General features: G+C 41.1%; 1 protein-coding gene across 3 annotated transcripts in view; it reads left to right on the top strand.

Annotated features, from left to right (window-relative positions):
- The window catches only part of rgl2 (ral guanine nucleotide dissociation stimulator-like 2), a 35006-nt gene that overhangs the window by 560 nt on the left and 10084 nt on the right, over positions 1-24362 (top strand). For 2 of the 3 annotated variants that reach the window (XM_074652686.1, XM_074652685.1), the window contains exons 2-10: positions 2737-2903; positions 14136-14183; positions 14582-14665; positions 14760-14920; positions 16919-16975; positions 18947-19143; positions 19927-20036; positions 20916-21131; positions 22248-22351. In XM_074652686.1, coding sequence (XP_074508787.1) covers positions 2745-2903; positions 14136-14183; positions 14582-14665; positions 14760-14920; positions 16919-16975; positions 18947-19143; positions 19927-20036; positions 20916-21131; positions 22248-22351 — 1136 coding nt within the window. In that variant the 5' untranslated portion in view covers positions 2737-2744. Of the gene's footprint in view, positions 1-2736; positions 2904-10373; positions 10619-14135; positions 14184-14581; positions 14666-14759; positions 14921-16918; positions 16976-18946; positions 19144-19926; positions 20037-20915; positions 21132-22247; positions 22352-24362 lie in introns of those variants that run through there. The other variant, XM_074652687.1, reaches the window with a different exon arrangement.

The following is a 24362-nucleotide window of genomic DNA, read 5'->3' as shown; positions in this document are numbered from 1 at the left end:
CACAAACTTCCACAGCTCTCTCTCTCACACACATAACACTGTCAGGCTTTATTCTCATCATCCAGTTCACATTGTGACAGCAAAGCTATCATTAGGACTGAGCAGAACTGTATAGCACCACCCTATGGCTGCATTTATTGAGCAGAAAAGGGGCATTATGGGTGTGACTTAAACTGTAACCTAGTTACAGCTGTACTGTGTGTGTGTGTGTGTGTGTGTGTGTGTGTGTGTGTGTGTGTGTGTGTGTGTGTGTACACCTCAGTCATATGTGGGCTGTTTGCTTTGGTCAGAGCCTGTGAATAGCAGCCATTCAGACCTCTGCAGGGCCGTTGGTCAGGCAGAACACAAACTGCTTATGACTTGTTTTTCCTGCAGGCCTGCATGTGTCTTTTCCTCTCTCTCATGCAGACTGCAAACTAGTTTCTTCTTACGCTAGATCATAATGAGCCAAATTATACCCTACAACAGATGACTGCAGAGGAGAAAGTAAAGTGTTGCACCAATGCAACAGAGCTGCAGGAGTTCAAGACAAAAGCACAATGGAAAGTTGGGGAGTGCCAGCACATTTTTATGTCACACTTGAGGCTTTTTAGCTCCTGCTCTGTGAGAGCTGACGGAGGGGTCCTCGAAGGAAATCTTTCACCAGGATGGAAGTGTCAGCAGCAGGCTCTTTATGAGATTGATTCTGTGGCAGTGGTGCACCTGACATCCATTCTGCACGTTTTGTTCGCAAGAAAAATCAAAAGAAACTTCAGCACACATCATTTATCAACATGTAATTAATCCATAGTTCTCAGTTCCATATAGTGCTCATACTGTACGAACCTCTCCATCTCTCTCCCTCCTACACCTCTCTTCCTGAACCAGTGTTTACTAGATGTCTATCTTCATGGCAATCCAAATACCAAAGCGGGGAAAGGGAAATGGAAGGAGGGGTTGCGATGCAAATCCTGACCTGCTGTGGGCCACTGTGAATGTGTTAAACAAATTGACCACGAAATGGCCTCCGAGCTGCCATTAACTTACTGCAGTGTTTAAAATGTCTTGAACTTGCACTCAAAGGATGCTAATACTCTGTTTTTTTTGTAACAACTGTGCCTGATAAACTGTCCAATGTTGATCTTCATTAGGTTCAGAGTATTCTAACAAACAGGGACTCAAACACTGACATTAAAGCAGCAACACATTCACCGGCATGCATCTTTTATCTACCTACATGTCAAAGTTTAGAAATGTATCCACCAAGGTAAAAGAAAGGTACGTTTATATACAGTACCTTTCAAAAACAAGGCCATTCATAGTGCTTTACATAAGACATAAATAGACATTAAAGGATATCAGCTTCAGATAAACTTTTAGACTCCAATATTGCACAGAACTGTGGATTTTGTCCCACATCACTTACATTAAAAGATGACTTTTAATTGCCACGGTGAACAGGAGGAAATATTATATGTATATATAGCAAGCAAAACCTGTTTCAATGTTCATATAAGCACCTGATTATTGGTTTAACACAGGCGATATAAAAAGACATAAATAGCATTTAGTGCTGGGCAATATGACGGTATGTAAGGGATAATGTACAGCGAGCCCGTTTTTAATAATAAGCTGGATAATGTACAGCTAGCGGGTCATCCGCTTTGTGTCGGGGTGCCACATCGCCCTGTTGGGGTTTATTTCACAACAGTGACCTGCTAGCTGTACATTATTACACGGCTACTTACTTAAGAAATCAATAATTTGACACAAAATTGGTCCGCCAGAGTCCAACATCAGAACTGCACCCATAGCAACGGTCTGTTATACATAGCAACGGTCTGCTTTAAAGAAATAACAGACCGTAGAACGCCGTTATTGACCAATCAGAATTGAGTATTAAACAAAACGTGTAATAAATATTGTCATAATGATATATAAATGTCTATCGTATATATTTTTCTGTATCGTTTCTATTGCAACATAGGCTGGGCCAATATTTATTTATTTTTAAAACTGTAATGTTCATTTTGCACTCAAGTTCTTAAAATAAGAAAACTACTCAGTTCTTTTCATTTGTAAAATATTTAATTCACACATGAGTATACATAAATAGGCTTTACTATGTGGTTATTTCATATGGACTACTTATTGATTGAATTACCAGAAAACATGCTATCTCTCGATATACTATATCGTTATCGAGATATGAAATAACGTATATCGTGATAAAGAACGTTTTGTCCATATCGCCCAGCCCTAATAGCATTTAAGAAGAGTAAAATAGAAGATAATAATAAGCTATAATTAAATAAAGCACAATTAAAAGAAGAATACAAATCACAGTGCAGTGTAAAATATGAATGAATAGTTAACAGTAACATTTTAAGCCTCAATTTAAAAGACGTGAAAGTTGTTTTCAGATATGTGGTTGCATAGAAACTTTAGCTTCTCCATATTTAGTTTTGACCCTGAGGACAGAAGCAGACCTGTCCTTGACGATCTGAGAGGTGTGGACGGTTCATAATGTACAGTAGCAGCAGATCACACATGTATTTGGTACCTAAAACATTCAGTGAGTTATAAAGCCATTTGTAATACACACAGGAAACCAGTGCTCTCCTGGTCTTAGTGGTTTATAAGGAGAATAATCAGCTTCAAATGTTACTTTACTAATCAACATGTTGTCTAATCCCAACAAACTCTCAAGATGTTTGCCTGAATCATCTTTTCTTCTGTCCTTCCTGTCTGTGGCAGCTGGCACCATGCTCCCCCGTAACATGCGAACAGGTGGTTATGACCTGCCGGGGGTGGAGTCGAGTGCCGCGCCTCTCATTGGCTACCGGCCCTTACCGCCCGACAGCGGCACCCCGATCAACCAATCACGGAGGGGGAGCTGCAGCAATGAATTGGAAACTTCACAGGTGAGTGTTTTCCTTTCGCCTCATTGAAACACATCCATCATTTTGTCACTTGAGTGTGTAACAGAGAGAGTGGTATGAGGTAGATCTCTCACAGCTTTGTCCTGTGAAGTCGTCGTCGTCGTGTTTGAGTACTGACAATCTCCTACTGCCCGCTTTATTAGTTTTTGCGATGTGACGGAGCTGAGAGGGGATTATTTGTGGTGTCTCTCCTGGTCGACACAGCTAACAGCAATTAGGACGGCCCTCTGTGAAACTGCGCAAGCTGAGCTCCACTACCAGTTTCTTGAATAAACAGCAGATGCAGTCGGCTGGTTTTCAGAAAACCCTGAGGGAATGAAGTCAGTGTGATACAGACAGAAAGAGGGAGAGGAAAATGGCGTGTGTGTGTGTGTTTAGTGCTTTTCCACCAGGGCCACCCGAGTGCTGTTATTTTCCATAAACTGAAGAAATTCCTGTAGTGCCAACATCATGCCACATTCTAATATACCTACAACTTTGGTTTATGACCAAATATCTGCAAAACTAACGACATTCCCATTAGCTTCTTCAGCTGTATTTTGTGTTTAGTGCTAATTAGCAAATGTTGGCATGCTAAGAAGCTAAACTAAGATAGTAAACATAGTAAATATTATACTTTCTTAGCATCAGCATGTTAGCATTTAGCTCACAGACTAGCCAGCAAGGCTGTAGTCCCTTAAAGGAACAGTGTGTAACATTTCGGGGGATCTATTAGCAGAAATGGAATATGATATTAATAACTGTGTTTTCATCAGCTTAGAATGAGCCCTTCATATCTACGTAGGGAGCGGGTCTTCTTCACGGAGTCCGCCATGTTTCTACAGTATCCCAGAACGGTCAAACCAAACACTGTCTCTAGAGAGAGCCTTTCACGTTTTTATGTTACCTGAAGGCCACCGTAGTTCTCCGACACGCTTGTGAAACTGCTGAGCTGCAGAACCGTGGTACCGCCAACCGCCGTCTGACTTCCATTGCTCCTAAAGTAGTGTTGTTATGGTGAGGATGACCTCTGAGCGAGGCAAACGGCGTTACCACAGTTTTGCACTCGGCGGCTCACGTTACCGCAGACTTGGAAAGGGAGGAGTGAGCGGAGTGGTACTCAGTTGGTTGCAATCTGCAACCACACCACGAGATGCTACCAAATCCTACACACTGAACCTTTAATCTTGTTTAAATGTAATGTTTTTTTAAGCCATTTTTTCTGCACTCTTCTGCATAAACGTGTGTTTCTTTTGTCGGGTAAACTTCTCGACTCGTGTGCAGTTTGTCACTGAAATGCATTGACTCCAGGATAACATCTGTAATATGGACTTAAGTTGAACTAAAACTGGGGAAGTGACAAGGTTCATGGCACAGGCTAATTTCCCACGATCTTTCCCCTCTGTTAATGATTAGTGACTTGATAGTGAGGTTCGTCGAGTCTTATCAGAAACTCAGATGGTTGAATTTCACACACTTTCGTTTTGAGGCTTTAAAGAGAACTCTGAGGCTTTTTATGGTTCAGTTTTATGTTTTTATATCTACACAGCTGAGGACAAGATTTCTTGTCAGTAGCCGTATTGGTGATAAAACATTTTGCCTGAGTCATGATGACCTACTGACCAACTCCTTTGCCCCAACCGCACATGACCTGCACATGGCTCTTTGGTTTTACTTCACAAGAAACTCCTCGCAGCTAAAAAAAGAAGTGTTGCACTGGCTCTCTTTCCGAATGAGCAGACTTCCTCCGTGCTCATCGTGTCACATGGCGGCTGCTGGTCCTCGCAGTAAATAATGCATGTGGCGGGTTGGCCGGTCGATGTGGTGTACACCTGCTCTCCCTATAAACAGTATCCAGTATCACAGGCCATCTCCAAGGACAGTCTGTCGAGTGGAATCCAATACGGCCACTTGCTGATTCTTTAATGAGGGAAACTTGGATGTGTGAGTCAGAATGCATGAAGTGAAAACCTTGAGTGAACAATGAAGCTTCTAGGAGCTTTAATTCAATTGATTGAGATGAAAATCAAGCCTTAAACACGTATGATTATTTACAGATAACGGATATTGATGTAATGTAGTTTTGTTTTTTAGCCTATTTTCTTGCTTGGTGGTGTATTTTTTCTACTCCCAGATGTACATTATAGTTTCAAAGAACAGAATATTTCAACTCAGCTACAAAAGATTGGACAGCTGAGATATCAAAGTAAATATAATATAAATATAAATATCAACCTTGACTGTTTTCAGAATAAAAGACTTCTCTAAAGTCACCATTTTGTGAAGATATTCAACAATTACACAGCAAGAAATCTATCACAGAGAAGGCAGGATCACGTTTCTATACAGCCTCAATACCAGAATGCAAATCCAGCTACAAGACTTTTTGAATAAGAGGCCCAGCTGTTATAAAATGGTTCCTTCGAGTGGGCTCATATTCCATGAGAAGAGTCTGTTTCACTGATTTCAATGAAGATAAATCTTAATACGAAGAGCATACAATGATTTAGATAAGAGTTTGCGTCCAGCTTTGTAGCAACAGTTCAGAAAAGGCAGTGACAGTGACCCCTGCATAAAGCCAGGTCAATAAAGAAATGGGTTTCACATTTTAATGTGGAAGAACTTGACTGGCCTGCGCAGAGCCCTGACCCCAAACCCATCCAACACCTTCGGGATAACTTAATGTGTTGTCTGACCATGTTGGAAGATGAAAGTGTTAATAGTTGTTCCGAACCGTCACACTCAAAGGGTGAAAATGCAGCCCTCATTGAGCTTCGATGCCCAAGAAGTGGTATTCGTGACAGCCCTGAACGGAGCACATCTTCAGACCTTCTCTCCTGGAAGTCATTCATCGTGTTTTACTTGGTTGTACACGTGAAAAGTGACAAAAAATAGTTGTGTCAAGAATGAAAAAAAGAGCTATAGAGAAAAATTCAAAGAACTGCGTCAAGTGGGTTCGAATGTCGGATTGTCGCTTTCGAAAACTTACGGTAATTTAAACACAGCCCAGATTGTGACGTCGGAAAGGTGTCGGGGGAGGAGGTTTCGGAAGCTATTGGAGCATCTGACGAGCAGTTCTGATGGAGTATACTGGCGCCTTGAGCGGGCCTTATTGTCCAACAACAGTGACACTTCTTGTGGTTGAATATTAGAGCTATGATCTACATGGCCCTACATGAACCCACATAGTTTCTGTCTAAGCCCAACCCGAGCCCAGACCACAGCAGCAGTTTTGGGCCCGAGCCTGATTAAAAACCAAAATTTCAACTGTAAAAAAATAAATATATAAATAAATATATATAAAAAATATTAAGCTAAAGTTATCTAAAGTCTTTTTAGTGTGGTAATTTGTGACACGATCTCCGACATGCGCCTTCTCCTACCGAATCTTCAACACAGCCCAAAAGTCATATTGCAGACTATAAGGTCTGCATTTAAAAAATTAATAACACACCGCGAAATTGGCACAAACCTGACCAGATTCAAGCCCGAGGGAATTTTTTAGAAGTAACAGCCCAACCCGGCACAAACCTGTCGTGTCGGAGAATCCAAACTCTAGGTTGAATGGTCGCAAATCTCTGCAGTCAGGTTACAATGGTGGAAATACCTGAAACCAGAAGAGCTGGTTTAATTAATGCCCTTGGCTTTAGAATAACATGTTCAACAATAACATATAGGTGTAATGTCTGGGTGTCTCGTATATACCCATAAAACTTCTTTTGACTGTCAGGAACAAGTTAACGGCTGACATCACTCACTAAAGTAGAATTAGAGGAGCCAGATAAAGGCAAAGTTTGCACACTGAAAAGTCAACTATTCCCTCTAAATGAACTTGTAGAGCATCACAGACTGATGATATCTAACAGCGTAATCACATCCAAGGGAGGATTTTTTCCTTTAAGGGGAATAGAACAGCTTTGACCTGAATGCCACAGAGTTTTACTTGAAAGAGAGCAGATAACGGGCACCGAGGGATACATAGATGAAAGCGTGAGAAGAGGAGCAGAGAGAAAGATAGGAAGGAAGGGGTCGGGGGGTTGTGGGCCACTTAAAAAACAATGGTTATCTTTAAATAAAGCTTCAGAAGGTGTATTTATGACCCCCTGTTCAGGGGGAAGACTAGGGTTGTAAATAAGGACAACAGCGGTGTGTGTATTTGTTCAAAGTCAAAGCTTGTTGGCAAAGCGGAAGCTATATGGATTTATTTAAGGAAAAAGGTTGGAGCTGGTTGTTTTTTGTAGGGAGGTGGGGGGGTTTGAAAATGGAGAGTCGGCTTCCTGCCTGGTGCTTTTCTGGTGCCGTCCAATAGCTGACGTAGTTGTTCAGGAGGAGAGGTTGACGCAGCCTCGGCTCGTGATGGAAGGAGAGGGGAAGAAAAATAGCTTCGCAACACGACAGCACGTCCTGCTTCCTGTGTTTGTCTCGACTTATTATGTACTTCCTGCATGCAGCTGGGGGTGGGGGAGCTTTAAGAAAAAGGAGAGCTCTGACAGAAGATCCCATCTTTGAAAAGAACATAAACAAAGTGTCACATGTGGCAACAACAATGGCACATACGGTGAAAATGAACTTACAAAACAACAAATAGAAATAGCAAAATAGCAGCTGTGGAGTCCTTTTTTTATTCACCATTAACCAGCTCATGCCTCCCACCAGAGTGGACAGATAATCACGATGCTTATCCACCAGCCTATGAGGCAGCTGAACTCCAAATTACACACATCTATTACCCTTTGAAAAGTTCCTCCACAGAAAAGGCTGGTTCTTCTGACCCAGATTCAGCCTGGTTTAAGAAGTCAAACTCAATTGACACTCCACTGAATGTACTTTTATCTTGAGTATCTCAATATACCAGCTCTGTCTGGAATATGGAAACTAAGCAAAAGGCTAGTTTTCTTTGTGTCTGTGGTAACAGGGTCACTGAGTTAAAGTGCTAAAGGTCAGACAAGTGATCAGTGAGAGCTTTAGTCCGCTAAAGCGACTTTAAAACAGCTCAGTTATTTTTTATAATGAAGAGGTTCTTTGTTTCCCCGGCACAACAGGGCAATAAATAACAGCAAAAACTAAATAAACAAAAACATCGCTATCGGATTGTTATTTTAAAGCGACTGTTTGTAACTTTTTACACGTATAAATCTACCGGGTCGGGATCCCATGCGCGCTCACGTGTGGCCGGAGTCTCTGCTCGTCTGCCTGCTTGCCTTCACTCACACACCGCGCGCGTTCTTGCTGTCTCGCTCCACCTCTAGACGTGCATGCGCGCACACTCCACACTGCAGGAGAGTTAGTTTAGCTCTGAGAATATCTAGTGAATGTACAGTGGACGTTTGTGCAGAAATAACTGCTGCAGCTCCTCCAGACCAACAGAGGTTTTCCGTGTCTTGTGAATTGACGGGGCTCCGCAGCGAGAAACTTTATGGCCACAGGTGTCGCTGTGAACAAGCATTTCTGAAAGCTACAAACAGTCCCTTTAAACATCGGTATTGGCCAAGAATTTTGTAATTGGTCCCTACATCCGTCATATTTCATGGTCCAAGGCTAAGTTCAGTGTAAATATTAAATTGTGGATTGTATTAATGAGTTTCCAATACTCAAAATAAATAAAGCTATTACACGTTGTACAGTAGCAGGACGTAATGATAGGTGATGTCAGACTTTGCAAATGTTTTAAGTCAGAGTAAATACTGTTTACTTTTTGTATAGTCTGACTTTTTAGGATGACTAATGCTGAGCAGCAGACTGATGACGCCACTACCTGCTTTTGGAGTTGTTGGAACATTTCAGATTTCTTTTTTTCTTTCACTTTTTTTTTTACATATTATTTAGTTTTGTGCACATTTAGCACACTTTCAGCACGTCTGTAAGCACTAAAAGGCCAATATTTACAGTTTCAGTAAGCATCTATTCAACTGAAGGACCTGGCTTTAGGATAAAACTGTATTCTCTGTATACTTAAAGCTGCACTAATCAATACATTTATAATAGCAAAGGGTCAAATGGCAACATGTAATGTGAAAGGTGTCGCTTAGGTATTGATAAACCTACAGAGAGTTATCACCCGACTCTGCAATTCCTCTCATCTCCACCGAGCATTTTAGCATCTTTTAGCTCATTGTTTTGGTTTTAGCAACTTCACTTGTCTCATCGTTTTCATCAACCTTGTTTCCCTTAATGTTTTTAGCTAAAAAAACTCTGGTGAACCTGCACTATACTACAGACAAAGTTAACGACTAGCTTTTAGTAGCTACACATTTTTATGCCTCCGCGCCGCGGCCTTATGGCATTATGTTTTGGATTTGTCCATCCGTCCGTCTGTCCGTCCGTCCCATTCTTGTGAAGGTAATATCTCAGGAACGCCTGAAGGGAATTGTATTACATCTGGCGCAAACAACCACTTAGACTCAAGGATGACTGTTTTGAATTTGTCGGTCAAGGGTCACTGTGACCTCACAAAACAGTTTTTTTGGCCATAACTCAAGAATTCATATGCTAATTATGACGATTTCACACAAATGTCTAAAGGAATAAGGAAGTGATGATATTTTGGACAGACGTGGATTTAAACTGCAACTCGACTGGTTGACGGAGGCATACAACCGCAGTAATTCTAGCTTTTTGAGAGTTGTTAGAAACAAAAACGGCTAAAATGTGAGTGAATATTGGACCTACAGTGGCCAGGTAGACAAAAGCATAACTCCAAATGAATGCTAAAGCTAATGTTGCTCTGTGTCTGATAGAGACTGTGTTATGTTAGGTGACACACTAATAAGCTAACTGCCACTTCACACACACACACACACACACAGAGAGCTGTGAAAGTCTCCACCTAGTTAACATGGCTTCACTCTGCGATGTCATTAGCCCCTTAAATAAACACAGCTTGCTTCCTGGTTCAGTGAACGTCTGAACTTTTATTACCTCTGGTTACAACACTACAGGCCTCTACTACTACTCAAACAGCATGTCAGGCTTAAGGAGAAAAAAAAATACAGTACAAGGGCGGTCCAACGATCTATCTGTTATCAGATGGCGGCCTTCTCAGTTAATTATGTTTTGCTGTAGCGTTGCATTAAACTGGATACTCAGTCAAACTGGTTTATCTGTATGGGAAGGTCATCTAGAAAGACAAAGAGAGCAGGAGAGAGGAGGGGAGAGATTGAAAGAGAGGGGGTATTGTTCTGGAAATAGCTTCAGGGCTTTGTCTCTCAGTGTGTGTGTGTGTGTGTGCGTGCATGCATGCAGGCAAGTGCTCATGCATGTGTCTATTGATGAGGGTCTGCATTTGTGTGAGCTGTATGTGTGTCTCTGGATGTTGCCCTAAAAACGACTCTGAAAATGAAGGTTGTGCTATAAACACCAACATATCCCTATCTCCGTGTTTGCAGTGTGTGTGTGTGTGTGTGTGTGTGTGTGTGTATAATGGGTGTGCCCAGGTGATGCAAGCTTGCGGGGGCCGGACTTAGCTCCTGCTTCAGGTGTGTCTTTGTGATACAGAACCACAAGACATTGAGAGGCAAACCGTAAAGACATAAACACACAGATCTACGTCAACCGTCAGTGAAATAACAGGCGGTCGAGAATAGAAACAGAGAGAGAGAGAAGAGAGGGAGCAACAGATGACAGAAAATGGAGAAAATGGAAATACTATTTGTACTTTCGCCCTGAAGATTTCCAGGAAGCTTAGGGGTTGCTACCTGTCTGGACTTGCTGAGGGAAAGGTAACTTGTGTGTTTTCTTCTTCTTTGTGCATGGGCTGAGTTCATGGGAAAGATAGAATTGCATGCAGATTTGCACAGAAGCAAGCAGGTAGAATAACAGGTTTGATACACAGACTTTTCAGTGCAGTAGGATACTTTTTGAATGTAAGAAGCTCCTGTTTGGAGCGCTGACCTTCAATCAAGTCAAGCCAAGGTAATTTGAAAGAGGCTAATAGAGGCTAACACTGGCTTATTACGGCTAATTACACCATGGGTCAAACAGAGCAGATAGAAGAACTCAGGCCCTTCTACTGTCTGTATGAATATGTTTCTTGGCTCGTATGTGTCTTTGAATTTGCATATGAGAAAGCTCACAAGTCAGCACATGCAAAATGAATGAAAATATAAGGCAGGTCATTAGTTTGACTTTTTTATAAGCTGTTGTTTTTTTGGTGTATTTTGTTTTGTTTCCAAGGTGTTGCTCACGTAGATCAAAACTCAACGACGTACAAACCGTCTCACATTGCCTGGGGACATCGCCAGACAGCCAGGATGACTTTACACAGCGTCTTGCTCATGCATTTTTTATCATGGAAAAAGTCACATTTGCGACTTGGCGTCAGTGTCAGGAGGAGAAGTGTAAAGTGATATCGATCGATGTATTACAAATGTATAATTGTGATCTCGATGTAAACAAAAGGCTCGGCCCCACCCACCACCAACGATTCACAACACAAGACTCTCGTTCTGACATTGGTTGACAGCTCCATTACTGTGAGAACCAACACTCTGAGTTATTCATGTTTTAAATGTTTAAAACATATCAGCTGAGAAACACCAAATGCTGATTTCTGAAACCGAAAGATTCTGAAAATAGTTAATGCATCAATGTGTAAGCAGCATTTTACTGTTGTAGCCGGTCGAGGTGGAGCTTGTTTATATATATACAGTTAGGTAGCTTACTGCTTACTAGATACTCTCCTTGAACGAGACACTGAACTCAAAGTTCAAGGTCCTACTATGATTATAATGGGTTAAATGCGGAGGTCAAATTGTACCTGTATGTATATGACGATTGTAATAAAGTTTAAGTTTAATAACTACAGCTGTCTGATAGAGGAAGCGCAGTAGAAAGTACAACATTTGCCTCTGAAGTCTAGTGAAGTAGAAGTATAAAGTTGTATAGAATGGAAATACTCAAATGAAGTACCTCAAAACTGAACTTAACTACAGCACATGAGTAAATACATTTACTACCACTGAGCTTTGAAGACGCATCAAAAATGTGCGGCTTATAATATTAGCGAAAGCAGTTTTGTGGCACCTGGCTCTTATCTCTGTGGCTGTTTTGACAGTATTCAAATGTCTCTGCAGTGCTACTGACCATTTCACACTTCTTCTTACTATTAAAGTGCTATGAGTCATCGTCTGTCTGTCTGTCTGCGACATGACTTGGGCTGCAGGATCCTGCTATTCAAGAACTGTGTGTTTCAGTATGTAGTTGTCAATAAGACTGGGTACTAAAGCTGCCGAGGCAAATTCGTATTCATTGATTGTACTTGTCCGTAGGTAGTTCAAGATGTTTTCAGGCTGCAAGAAAGGCTTAATTTTAAACAACACTCAAACATGTATGAGTGTATGTTATTACTGAGCATCTATTTTTTTCTTCTTGCGTGTCTAATCTGGGGTTTATAGAGAGGCAAAGTCCCTCCCCTTCCAGTGGACCACCATGGGACCTTATTTTGGAGAAAATACATACGGTAGTCAACGGAGGGAAACACATCATTTTTTTTATCTTGTTTGAATTGCGCTATGAATCACACATATGATGTTTGTCAATTTAAAAGATAATTTTGCAAGAAAGTCTCAGGTTGTCGTAGTATCATTTAGTTTAGTGTGAAACCGCTCAGTGACCTTCATCTCTCGTCTCACACAATATACGTTAGCTAACTTAGCTAGGCTACTTACTTAAGAAATCAATAATTTGACAGAAACACGTCCGCCAGAGTCCGAAGAACTGCGCCCATTGCAACGTTCTGTTATACATAGCAATCACTGGTCTATCACTGCTTTCTACAGTCTGCTATAAAGAAGTAACAGACCATAGAACGCTGTGATTGACCAATCAGAATCATTGTGGTGGTATTCAACAAAGCCATGTAATACTCTAAATAGAATTTTTATTGCATTGAACTCTGATTAACCAACATACTTATATTTATTTAATCAATGATTAATATTATGTAATAAATGAAATAGGTTGAAAATTAGCAAATTCTGTGTATGTTGTTTTGGTTTAAAGTGGCAGTAGTCAGTATATTTTTTGGCATCATTCGGCAAACATTCCATAATAACCTTTCAGCTTATTGTAATTCAAGTGTTCTGAGAGAAAACTAGACTTCTGCAGCTCCTCATGGCTCTGTTTCCAGGCTTTAGAAATTCTAGCCCGTGACGGGAGACTTTGACCAATCACAGGTCATTTCATTGAGAGAGCGTTCCTATTGGCTGTGCTCCGGTCATGTGACCAGAACTTGGAGTTCCTTCACCAGATTTCACAATGGCGGCGTCACAAACGTTTTAATTTTACAGCTAAACACTACACTACAAGATGATTCTGAAAACATCTGAGGAGAGAAATAGACATTAACGTAACATAATATTGATTCATATTTGATCAGCGCTGCCTAGTTTGACCGTTTGGTCGGTGTTTGCGAGTGATTGACAGCCGTCTCTCATAGACGGCAGCTGGACAGCAGACCTCAGATCAGCTCTGACTGCTTGTTTTCCTCCGGTCTGTGAAATCTTGCACACGCCGTTAGGACACAGAGGCACATGATTTTTTCCAGGTTACCTGTTTCATGTACTACTGTCACGATATAGCGACCATTTTATAAAACTAACTTTTTTTAATCAGATGTGCTCCAATCTCTTCAGCTTTAAGTGCTGAAAATGTGCAGGCTGCATAATATTTATTACACTATTTAACTCAAATTCTGAATCTTTGTTGCATCTTGTGCATTCAGAGCCCCGCAAAGTCCTGAAATATAAAAAATGTTAATCTTGTGCGCACAAATAAAGTTATCTTTCAGGACTTTGGAGGCTCCATATTATGCAGCTTGTTCACCATTAATAACATTAGTGATAAACATTATGTGCATCTGCCAAATGAAATCCAGGCAAAGATGTACAGCTGCAGTTGTTTTTTAGAGAGTCGCGAGATTGCACAAAAATGAAATTATCTCCACTATCCAAATTTGTTGATGTCTGTTTCGAAGTTTTCTCAAATTTTCACTTTTTCTTGTGAAATACTAGCGTGTTTTTTGTAGTTTCTGCGTAATCGTACTGTGGGATTCATCAAATGAAACAAGCTAGAAAAGGAAAATCATAGACCAAAGATACTCACAACCACTGCCTCAGACTATACACTAAATGCTGCGTTGCTTTACTGCTGATTCACTCATTTGGTGTAATGCTTTTTCTAATAAGACAAATAAGTACTTTTGTCTTAACGTCTGTTTTGCTTGGTTCTCTTCTTCAGGCAGAGCCCTCACCGATGAAGACCACCTGGTACTGTCCTCTGGATCTGGTAAGGCCAGAGTGTGTGTTGGGATAATATGTCTGTGAGCCAGAACAAGTAGAAAATAGATTAACTGTGTCAGGGACTTTCCCGGAGGCTAAAACAGGATCGTTAGAGCTCCATGTAGCCTGTGAGAAATGAGTTCAAAGCAGCTTGATTTTATGCCTTTTTCTAAATGAATATTGGGTCTGTAGTAGAACAGATTATATCTCAATCATTTTAATGAGACCGTCTTTTGGTGCAAGTCTGTTTAGTTCAGTAAAAGGTCAAGCAGTAAAATAAAAAGTCTAATTTCTTGGCTATTTTGAGCCAAACAATATCTTTTTAAAGAAAAATTCATACTGATTTTCATGCATTCTTTGCAACACATGAACATTGTCTTATTCTGGTTTCTCTGCTCTACACAGTCCACTGTTGTGGAGAAAGAGGAGGACGGAGTGATCTACACAGTGGTGGTCAAACAGCAGCATGCAACCCCCAATAGTCGGACGGTAAGTCATGTGTGACTGACTGGACTCACAGTATGAGGTGAGGTGATTTGCAGTAACATTAACTTCCTTTCTCTTCCTTCCTGTCTTCCTCCAGTCGACGAGTTCTCGGTGTGTGAAAGCAGGGACGGAAGAGAAGCTGGTGCTCCACCTGCTCCACTCCTTTTCTATGGGAGACTCCTCCTTCATCACCATCTTCCTCTCCACCTATCGATCCTTCACCTCCACGGGGAGAGTGCTGGACATCCTCACTGACAGGTTGGAGACTTTTTGTATGCATCTCTGATCAGCACAATTATGTTTGCTGTTCTTGTCTGGAAAGAGAATCGGGTTTTCAGGGATTTTTTAAAAAGACGAAAACAAATAACATGTTAAACAACCGGTATGATAGCAGTTCCATGTGCAATGATGCACAGCAACCACAGCAGATGTCAGTATCCTGTGTGGTTGGGTTTGTGCAGTGTGAAGTGGTGAAATCTCAGACCGATCCTGTCTTGTGGGAATTTGGAGGAAGGAAGACAAAAAGTGAACAAGAATTCAAAACTCTGCATACTTCACTCTTGCTAAACTGGAGGAACACATTCTCATATAACAAGAAGACTGATGAGTCTACAGCCATGCCAACGTGCTCACAATGATAATGCTAACATGCTTCAGTAGGTATAATGTTTACCAGATTCATGACGGCAGAGGTTCGTATTCAGAGAAGAAGGGATGTTGATTTTTTACCATCTCACAGTGTGTTCCAATCCGCGTACTTCTGTACTTACACTTACTACTTTGAGTGCATAAGTGCATTCACACTGGGAAGTACAGCAAAATGCAGTGCACTCAAAGTACCCGGATGTTGTACTCTAACGGTCAGATCGTTGAGTGTGGAACGCTGGACCCTTTCCACACTCAACTGTCGCCATCTTGGCTACGTAGCGGAAGGGGCGGAGCCACGACCACTATTCAAACATACGTAGATAACAGAATAAAACAATACAATACGTAAACATACCGGTGTATTTACAGCCAACAGGAGGACACATCGTAGGCGTAGGCGACGACGTTGGAAAAGTATTTCCACTCTGCTTTCATTTTTTTTCAGAAGATATTTTGGCGGGTAGCGAGCCGCGTTCAAATGTTGCGATCGTCATTTCCGGTCAGTGCGCCGCAGAGTATTCGATTTGAGACGACCCTACCCCGCTGAAATTTAGGCACTACTCAAGTGAGTACAGAGTGCACAAAGTGCACTACATTGAAGTGTACTTCTGGAAGTACGTGGATTGGAACACACTCAATGCATTCGCAGGTTTGGTCATAAACCAAAAATTCATCCTGAGGGGTACATGAACGTCTGAACCAAATGTCATGGTAACCCATTCGATGGTTATTGAGGTGGCACTAGAGGAAAAGATAGATTTTCACCAAAGGCAGCAGGATTCGTCATCTGGGAACCATGAATGTCTGCACAATTTATTTTGCCAATCCATCATGTAGATATACAGTATGTAGATATTTCACTGGATTCATGAAAACGTTGACACGTTGATGGCACTGAATGAAAAGTCAGAAAATCCCCAAAGTCATTTTGATCATCCGGTGGGCACCGTGCATGTCTGGACCACATCCATCCAATAGTTGTTGAGATATTTCAGTCTGGAACAAAGAGGTGGACCGACCGACAGGCATTGCCATCTTTAGAGCCACGCTGCTAGCGTATACTAAATACTAAAGTGCAGATAAATGGTTACATTAGAGTCGACAAAAGTGGTTGATCAATTTGCTTTACACATAATTTCCATTTTCACAGAATAACCAGATTTTAGTTTAGCTTTGCAATTTGTCTTCAAGCTGAGTCTAATATAAACAGCAGCCTCTAGATTAATTGCGTGACTGCATTTAGAGACACTTCCACAATGGAGGAACTTGTGTGCCTATTTTAAATAACTGCAACATAATTCAGCAGAAACTTGCTTGTGAAAGCTCTTTATCCTCTCATAAAATATTTATGAAATAATGGAGGCACTTGTATGAAGCAGCTGTTTGAAAAGTTTTTCCAAAGAAGCAGCACAAAGGAGAGTTTATACTCCTGGCAGCGTGCTCGGTTTACCTGTAAACATCAGGACAACGCCTTTGCTAAAAAGCATCTTGAGAAAAACAAGCCATAAATAAATTCATCACAAAGCTTAAGTATTATTTATGACACAGCAGATGCACATATTTGAAGCTGGATGATATTTATGTTTCTGTTTTCTGCTTCACTAACAGATTGGAGAACCCGCCTGGGGACAGCGAGAGGAGCCAGATGAGACAATCTTTCAACAAGTGAGTTTTTGAAAATGCTACCCAACATCTTTGTGCAACTTTTACTGTGACATGCTGTGTGTGTGTGTGTGTGTGTGTTTGTGTGTGTTTGTGTGTGTGTTTGTGTGTGTGTGTGTGTGTGTGTGTGTGTGTGTTTGTGTGTGTTTGTGTGTGCTGTGCCCAAATACAAGTGTGGAGCTGTATGTGCCATAAATACATCTTCTAAAAACACTTTCACTTCTGTTTTAGAGGGAATATTATAACCAGGCTTCATTCTTTCACTTTAAACTATGTTGAAAAATGTTTGCCCTTTACTATTTTTTTGTTTTTATTTTATGACACGTTACAGACAAATTTCTTGCTTTAACTCAGTATGAAGTAAATATTGATTGCACAATGAAATGACTATAGAATAATGACACTATCAGCATATAGACTGGTCCTCGATAAGCCTCGCTTTCACTATGCAGTTCTGTCTGCCACCTGGTACGATCTTCTATCGGTTCCATTTACGGCACAAATGAAGTGCATCAACCACTGCACGACCAAAACAGGAAGGTCTGTTTTCCCCGGAAGCTATCGGTAGTCAAGCCCCCAGGAAGAGCAGCGGTCGTTGATTGATTGATTGATTGGTCCCAATTTTCGTAGTGGTCATGCGGCGGTATTACAACTTCCGTGTCCGTCAAGTGATGCTATTGGGCCCAAAAAGACTTTTTCCCATAGACTTACATTGGGAAAGAGACGTCTGTAACTCAGCGGATAATTTTGTTTGAGGTAAATCAACTCCCCAGCACGAACACTTGAATAGCCCTTATTTTAAATCATTAGGTTCAAAAGTTGTAAAATGCACTTATAGCCGAATCCAGAGTTATTTCCCTTCCTCCGTTCATCTGAATGAGACCCAGACCGTGATGACAGCGCAAGCGTGACGACGGCGTGACGTTGGGACCCCGTGACCAAGTCATGTGACTGAGCGGACGCTACTGCGCATGTCCGATTGCCCCAATGGATGCGGAAGATTGCCGGAAGATCCGGACACTTTTCCAGACAGAAGTCGAGCCATTTTGGCTTCATGCGCCACTGAGCAAGTTTCATAGGAATGAACGGAGCCCCGCCTCCAACGCTGTATCCGGGGGGGGGAGAATGAAGTTGCTCTCCCTCTGTGTGTGTTATAATCCGAGCTTCTCTGTGCTTTGTTTACATAGCCGGTCCGGCCACACGTGCATGTGAGTCCCAGTCTGTGTGTCCTACTGGCTAGCTCACGTCCGCTGCTCTGCACTGCTCTCATACGGTGGTTACCGCTGATAACACCGTCCCGACCCACAGCGTCGTCACAGAATCGTAACGCCCACCCTCCGGTTCCCTGATAGCTCTGTCAGCACTGTTGCCATTGTTCGTGCTAGCCGCCGGCTCAGCCTTCGCCATGTTGAGAGCCGTGTGGAGGCATTCCCTCACTCATAGATATGCTGTGAATTTGGAATTTAGCACCTTTAAGTAGTGTTCAGACTGCGAGGCAGCATTTTTAACAAGCACAATCTTGATCCATGCTTCCACTAAATTATAGACTCATCTCTAAGCTAATTTTCTTGTCTAAACCCTTGAGAACGTGATTTCATGGCAGCTTTTTAGATGTGTTGGAAAGTATCAATATATTGAATCAATTCCAATCTGCAACTGCTTGTTTATCATCTTTTGGTAACCTGTACCACCTCAGGGTTTAAACCAGAAACAAATGCAACTCCCTTCTTTTGCTCCCAGCAAACTGCAGGATTGATTTGAAACTGTTTCTTTCCTTTCCTGATGACCTAATTCACCGACACAGTGCTATAAGGAAGGTTTTTGTTCTCAGATCTCTGAAATGTCCGGAGGTCAGGGCTAAAAGATTATCATGTTTCCGATTTTGTGACCCATAAAGTCTAGAGTAACGTCCCCTAAAGCCCTGGAACAGCTGAGTAATATCTTCCTTCGACATCTCTCTCCTCATTCCTGCAGAGCGGTGTGTACGGTGTTCAGCACATGGCTCTCTGAGTATCCTGAAGACTTTAAGAGTTTGGGAGAGCCCTGTCGCCTGCTGCGCCTGGTTCCCCTACTCCCCCAGGACTCCTCGTCTGCGGCCGACCTCCGCGCTCGCCTCCTCAGGATAGCTGAGGAGCTCAGCGAGAAAGCCCTGCTCCCTGGCGCCCATAAAGGTCTGTAGCTCAACTGGGATTTAAATGACACAGTTAATACCTCGCCAGATGAGAAATACACTGGTCATCTCAGTGTAAACCCCAAACTGAGGCTGCACAAGACAACAAAATACAACAGGGGCTTGTTGTGGCTTCCTTAATAAGAGAAACAGAATCAAACTGCTTTAGAAGTATATTCTAAAGAAGTAGTATATTAAGTATATTTTAAGTAAAGTCACAGAGCTTCTTCTTCTGTTTTCCACATGAATTAGTTCTTACATTAATTACTAATAACAGGTCCAAAACTGTGATGATATTGAGTTAAGACTGATAGCAGAGGCAATTAAGTCCAAAACCAATATTTGCAGAGTAGCTAAACAGTCTTTCTTTCTGTATGTAATGTAACACTAATTCTAGCTTTTTAAAATTTAGCTCAAAGCGCTGCTGTGTCTTAGTAAAGCTTCAGCTCCACGTTGACTCTTAATCTTGTTTTCCCTCATCCTGTAATCTCGAGGTCATGAGTAAAATATCTCATTATCTCAACATAACAAAGTCATTTTCTCATTAAAATTAGATATTTATCCAGTTTCTTTGGGTTTTCCTGAGATAACTAAGCTGTTATCTTGAGAATGCCACCAGACTCTGGAACAAAACAACTGCATTATTACAGCGGACACAGTGGTGAAGGATCAGAGCAACAACAACTCCTTTTCCTGCAGCTAAAGGATAGAAACAAATATACAAACAAAGGTGTTTCTTATGTTTTGAATCCACAGTTTTATTGAACACATTCGCCCTTTGCAGATCAGACCAGTTCCACCAGCCCTCCTCCTGACGCCTCCAGGTTTGAACCCACCAGCATCCTTGGATTCCCTGCAGCGCTCATCGCTGAGCAGCTCACCAAAATAGAGGCAGTGAGTTCTCTTGTCGGTGTTTTTGATGGTGGCGTGAAGCAAAATAGCCTATTGACCAATGATGCTGAAATTTCATTACAGTTCAGTCAATACAGTGCTAGCTATAAAGCGCTGCAGGAATGAGTCCTAAACCCCAGAAATGAGTTTGTATTTTTGCACTTCCGGTTCCCTCGTCTCGTCGTCTCGAGGTCAGTGGGTCTTTAGTTAGATGCCTGAAATAAGGTCGGTGGTTAACACAAGCTTAGCAGTCAGCAATGTTTTGTTCTATGACTTAAAATACATCAGTTAATACCTCACTCGTTGAAGCTTTTGCGTACCATAGTACCATAAAAGTGTGTTTGCCACAGAGCTTATTTTCTGCATTAATCCCAAACCCAATGGAACAATCCCGTTGGCTTTTTGTCGAGGGAACCGGGGCGATGCTAACTTCCTGGTTGGCCTACAAAAATACGTCATCCCTGCAGCACTCTATTGTCATTTGGTTTATTCTGACATTTACAGAGTATGTTTGCATGCTACTGTCTGCTGTATCTCTGCTTTGATGTCACTGTTGACTCGAGGTGCTGTCTGCTTTCCACCATCACAAACCCTGCCTGTTTGCTCCATCCTGTTTCGTGCCGTGATGAACTTTGATCACCTGTGGATACATTTATAGATACATTTATATATTTTTTCACAGCATCCATCTGTTTACAGCAGCAACAGCAGTTTGTTTAAAATACACAGAAGTGTTTTTTAAAGTAACATGAACAAACAGAAAGGTACCACCCTCAGAAACTCAAGTCAGCAGGAAATTGAAGCAGAAGACCTTGCAGTAAGGATTAGTGATTTTTAGGAGACAGGCTGTTATTTATAGATCTCTATGCTGTCACTTATCAGGAGCTGTTTGTCCGTCTGGTCCCGTACCACTGCCTCGGCTCACTGTGGTCTCAGAGGGACAAGAAAGGGAGGGAAGGCGTCTGTTGGTCCGTCCGGGCCACCGTACGTCAGTTCAACAAGCTGGCCAATGCAGTTTTCGCTTCCTGCCTTTGGCCCACGAATCTGCGCAGCCAGCAGAGAGCCCGACTGCTGGAGAAATGGATCAGCGTGGCTGAGGTCAGTGTGCAAAAATCAAAGGTCACAGCTCTAAAAATGAAGGATTTGATGCTATTTATACAGGCTGGAATTGGAAAAGAAATGTTGCTCATCTTGAAATGAAATTGTTAACACTATGTCAGTCGGGGTTTCAAGTCTTCCAAAATCCTCAACTGTGCATTTTCCTGCAATAAACCCCCATTAATCCCCTAACCATAATCCTATTCTCAGCTCTGACTATGCACATACCGTCACAAATTCACAGTCTGCTCGGTTTCTGCTGCGACTCTTCTAGTAATTTCACTTTAATCAATAGCTGAGAGTAAAACATGGTAATGAAGTCTTGATTTATGGTCCTTTTCTGGACAGAGCAGCAGCAAATCACTAAATAGTGCTCTCACTATTTCAGTGCAAGAGGTGGTCGATCAGTTTTGGCAGAAAACAAGAAGACAGATTATTTAAAATCAGCATATTTTTTTATACTGGAAGTAGGCAGAGTTCCAGTACACCTTTAGGAAATGGAATAGGAAATGTACTCTGCATGAACGGTACATATACCAGAAATGGGCTGAGTCAAGTAATGTAATGTACGACCTCAAAGCTTGGAATCTGCTTAAAGAAAAATGTCAGCATTATACAAGAGAAATGTGGATTAACTGTAAGAGTGTTACGGTTGTTGTGCACAACAATCAGTTACTTTTAAAATATTGAAGAGCTCACAGAAACGACCGGATCTGCTCTCACATCCTGTCTTTGGTTGTTATGGTCACATGAGACGTTTTTATTCCTCGCCGAGCCTCTTTATCTGCGAATAAAACGCAGCTTCTCTCCAGTATTCCTGTATGAAGCTGCATTTGTCATCACACACACACACACTCCAACATCCTCTTTGGCGAGGTATCACTGGTCTGCTGCCAAAGTGCCGTCCTAAGCCCACCCCAGGTTTCTTTTGGGACAAACCTCTTTAGCAGTATGCATTATTCAGCACCTCAGGCTGACACTGTAACTCAATACCAGCCAGACCCACACATACAGGTGTTCTCAGTTACAGTGTGAGTGTGTGTGTGTGTGTGTGAGAGAGAGCGTGTGTGTGTGTGCATGCTAATGAGTGTAGTCATCTGTGTGTGCTTTCAACAGGAGTGCCGAGCCAGGAAGAACTTCTCCTCTCTGTATGCCATCGTATCTGCCCTGCAGAGTAATTCCATCCACCGGCTGAGGAAGACGTGGCAGGACACCGACAGGTCTGCAGCCGAACAACTCGCACATTTAAAGAGGAAGCCGTATATACACAGTTTTAATTACCTTCCATAAAAAATACTTGAGGACAACATGACAATAAATGACAAAACAAACAGAAGAAACAAGTAATCAGACAAGCATACATGAAAATAATTCTAAAAATGACATCAGTTGTACAAATCAGTACCATAACTCAGGTGTAAAATAGTAGTATATAGTATTTACAGTACAGTGGGATGTGCAACACACTAGATATTGTAGTATTAAGTAACTTTTATTGACCTCTGCTGGTGACCAAGGAATTGCAGCAGTGGCACCTCACGTCTCCAGCTCACATTATTATAGTGGCTTGAAACTGAAAGGCACAATTACGTCCCATTCTCAAAATAGAAGATCTTTGTGATATGTTTAATGATATGTTACTTTGCTGAGTGTCACACCCACTGCAACCGGAACAGATTTATAATTAATGTTATTAGTGTCACCTGTGCTTTTCCTGCTATGACAAGTCAGGTCACTAGATAACATGAGTAGAGATTTTGAAATTGGCTTTAAAAAGGTTGTTCTAAACTACAGGGAAAAGTTGTTTTACAAAAAATAAAAGTTGCTGTGTAAACACTTAGCAGTCCAACCGACGTTTTCTGCAGCAAATTATTATTTATTTATTTATTGATATATATATATATATATATAGAGTGTGGATATATATATTTAAATATTCATTAATTAATTATTTTGTATTCGTTTTTTAATTATTTTTTAATTGTCTCAATGTGTGTTTTATCTTTTTGGTAAAAGTGCACTGTAAAAGCAGTGTGTTGTGAACTTTGAAATAACTTTTTTGCAGTACTAATTTAATGTAGTGTAGAGCTGAAGCAATTAATCACCTAATCGATTAGAAAATAACCAGCAACTATTTTGATAATCGATTGATCGGTTCAGTAATTCTTTCAAACAATCCCCAAGCTACAACTTCTGAGGATTTGCTGTTTTTCTTTGACTCATATGATGGAAATTTTGTATTTTTTTGTGTTTTTGGACTCATGATTAGAAAAAAACAAGACCTTTGAAGACATCAGCTTGGGCGTTAAAAAATGCTAACGGGTGTTCTTTGTTATTTTCTGACATTTTATGGACCAAACAATTAATCAATTAATCAAGAAAATAATCAGCAGATTAATCGACAATGAAAATAATTGTTAGTTTCAGCCCTAAAGCGATTCAAGAGTAACTTAAAGTAAATACTTAAATTTGACCTACGTAATTCTATGAAGAAAATGATATCGTAATTTACAGATGCTTAGAACTTATTATATATTTGATTACATGTCCAATGTAAAACAGCTACCTGACATAAAGCATTCTATTAATTGTAAATGTGATGTGTGGTTATAGGACCAGTTTCCTCATAGCTTCAAACAGCATTACAGGAAACTGTTGTTACCCTCAGCACACTTTATTTATTATGCACCAAGGCAACCTTGTAAATAACTCTGAAGTAAACCTCATAAAGAAGAAGTAGAAGTGAAATGTCATTCCATAAGCTAAACCTAGAAAATGCCACTTCAGCAGTGTTGTCTCCTCAACATAAACCCAGACTATTATCAGTCATGGCATCGTCTCTGAATCAGTATCTGTTAATGATATTAGATTTTATTATTTACAATCATTGTCTCTCAAACTTCAGTATCCAGTGCATGCAGTAGTCCGTGATTAGGACTTTGCAGACTCTTCCATCTCAGCTAGTACAAAATGTCTTTGTTGCATTTCATTTGCTTAATAATTGGGGCTGCCATAATAACGCATTAACGCAATCGATCTTTCAAAGGTTGTAGCGGGCTCAGATTTATGATGTTAATTGATTTCCAATAATAAATATATACATTAATTTGCATAAAGCAAGCATATTTGCCCACTCCCATGTCGATAAGAGTATTAAATACTCACGATTAACTACGGACAATCATGCGATTAATTGCAATTAAATATATTTTAATTGATTGACATCCCTAT

Source organism: Sebastes fasciatus, chromosome 12, assembly GCF_043250625.1.
Source record: "Sebastes fasciatus isolate fSebFas1 chromosome 12, fSebFas1.pri, whole genome shotgun sequence".
Taxonomy (NCBI): domain Eukaryota; kingdom Metazoa; phylum Chordata; class Actinopteri; order Perciformes; family Sebastidae; genus Sebastes; species Sebastes fasciatus.
This window is presented reverse-complemented; position numbering and strand designations above follow the sequence as displayed.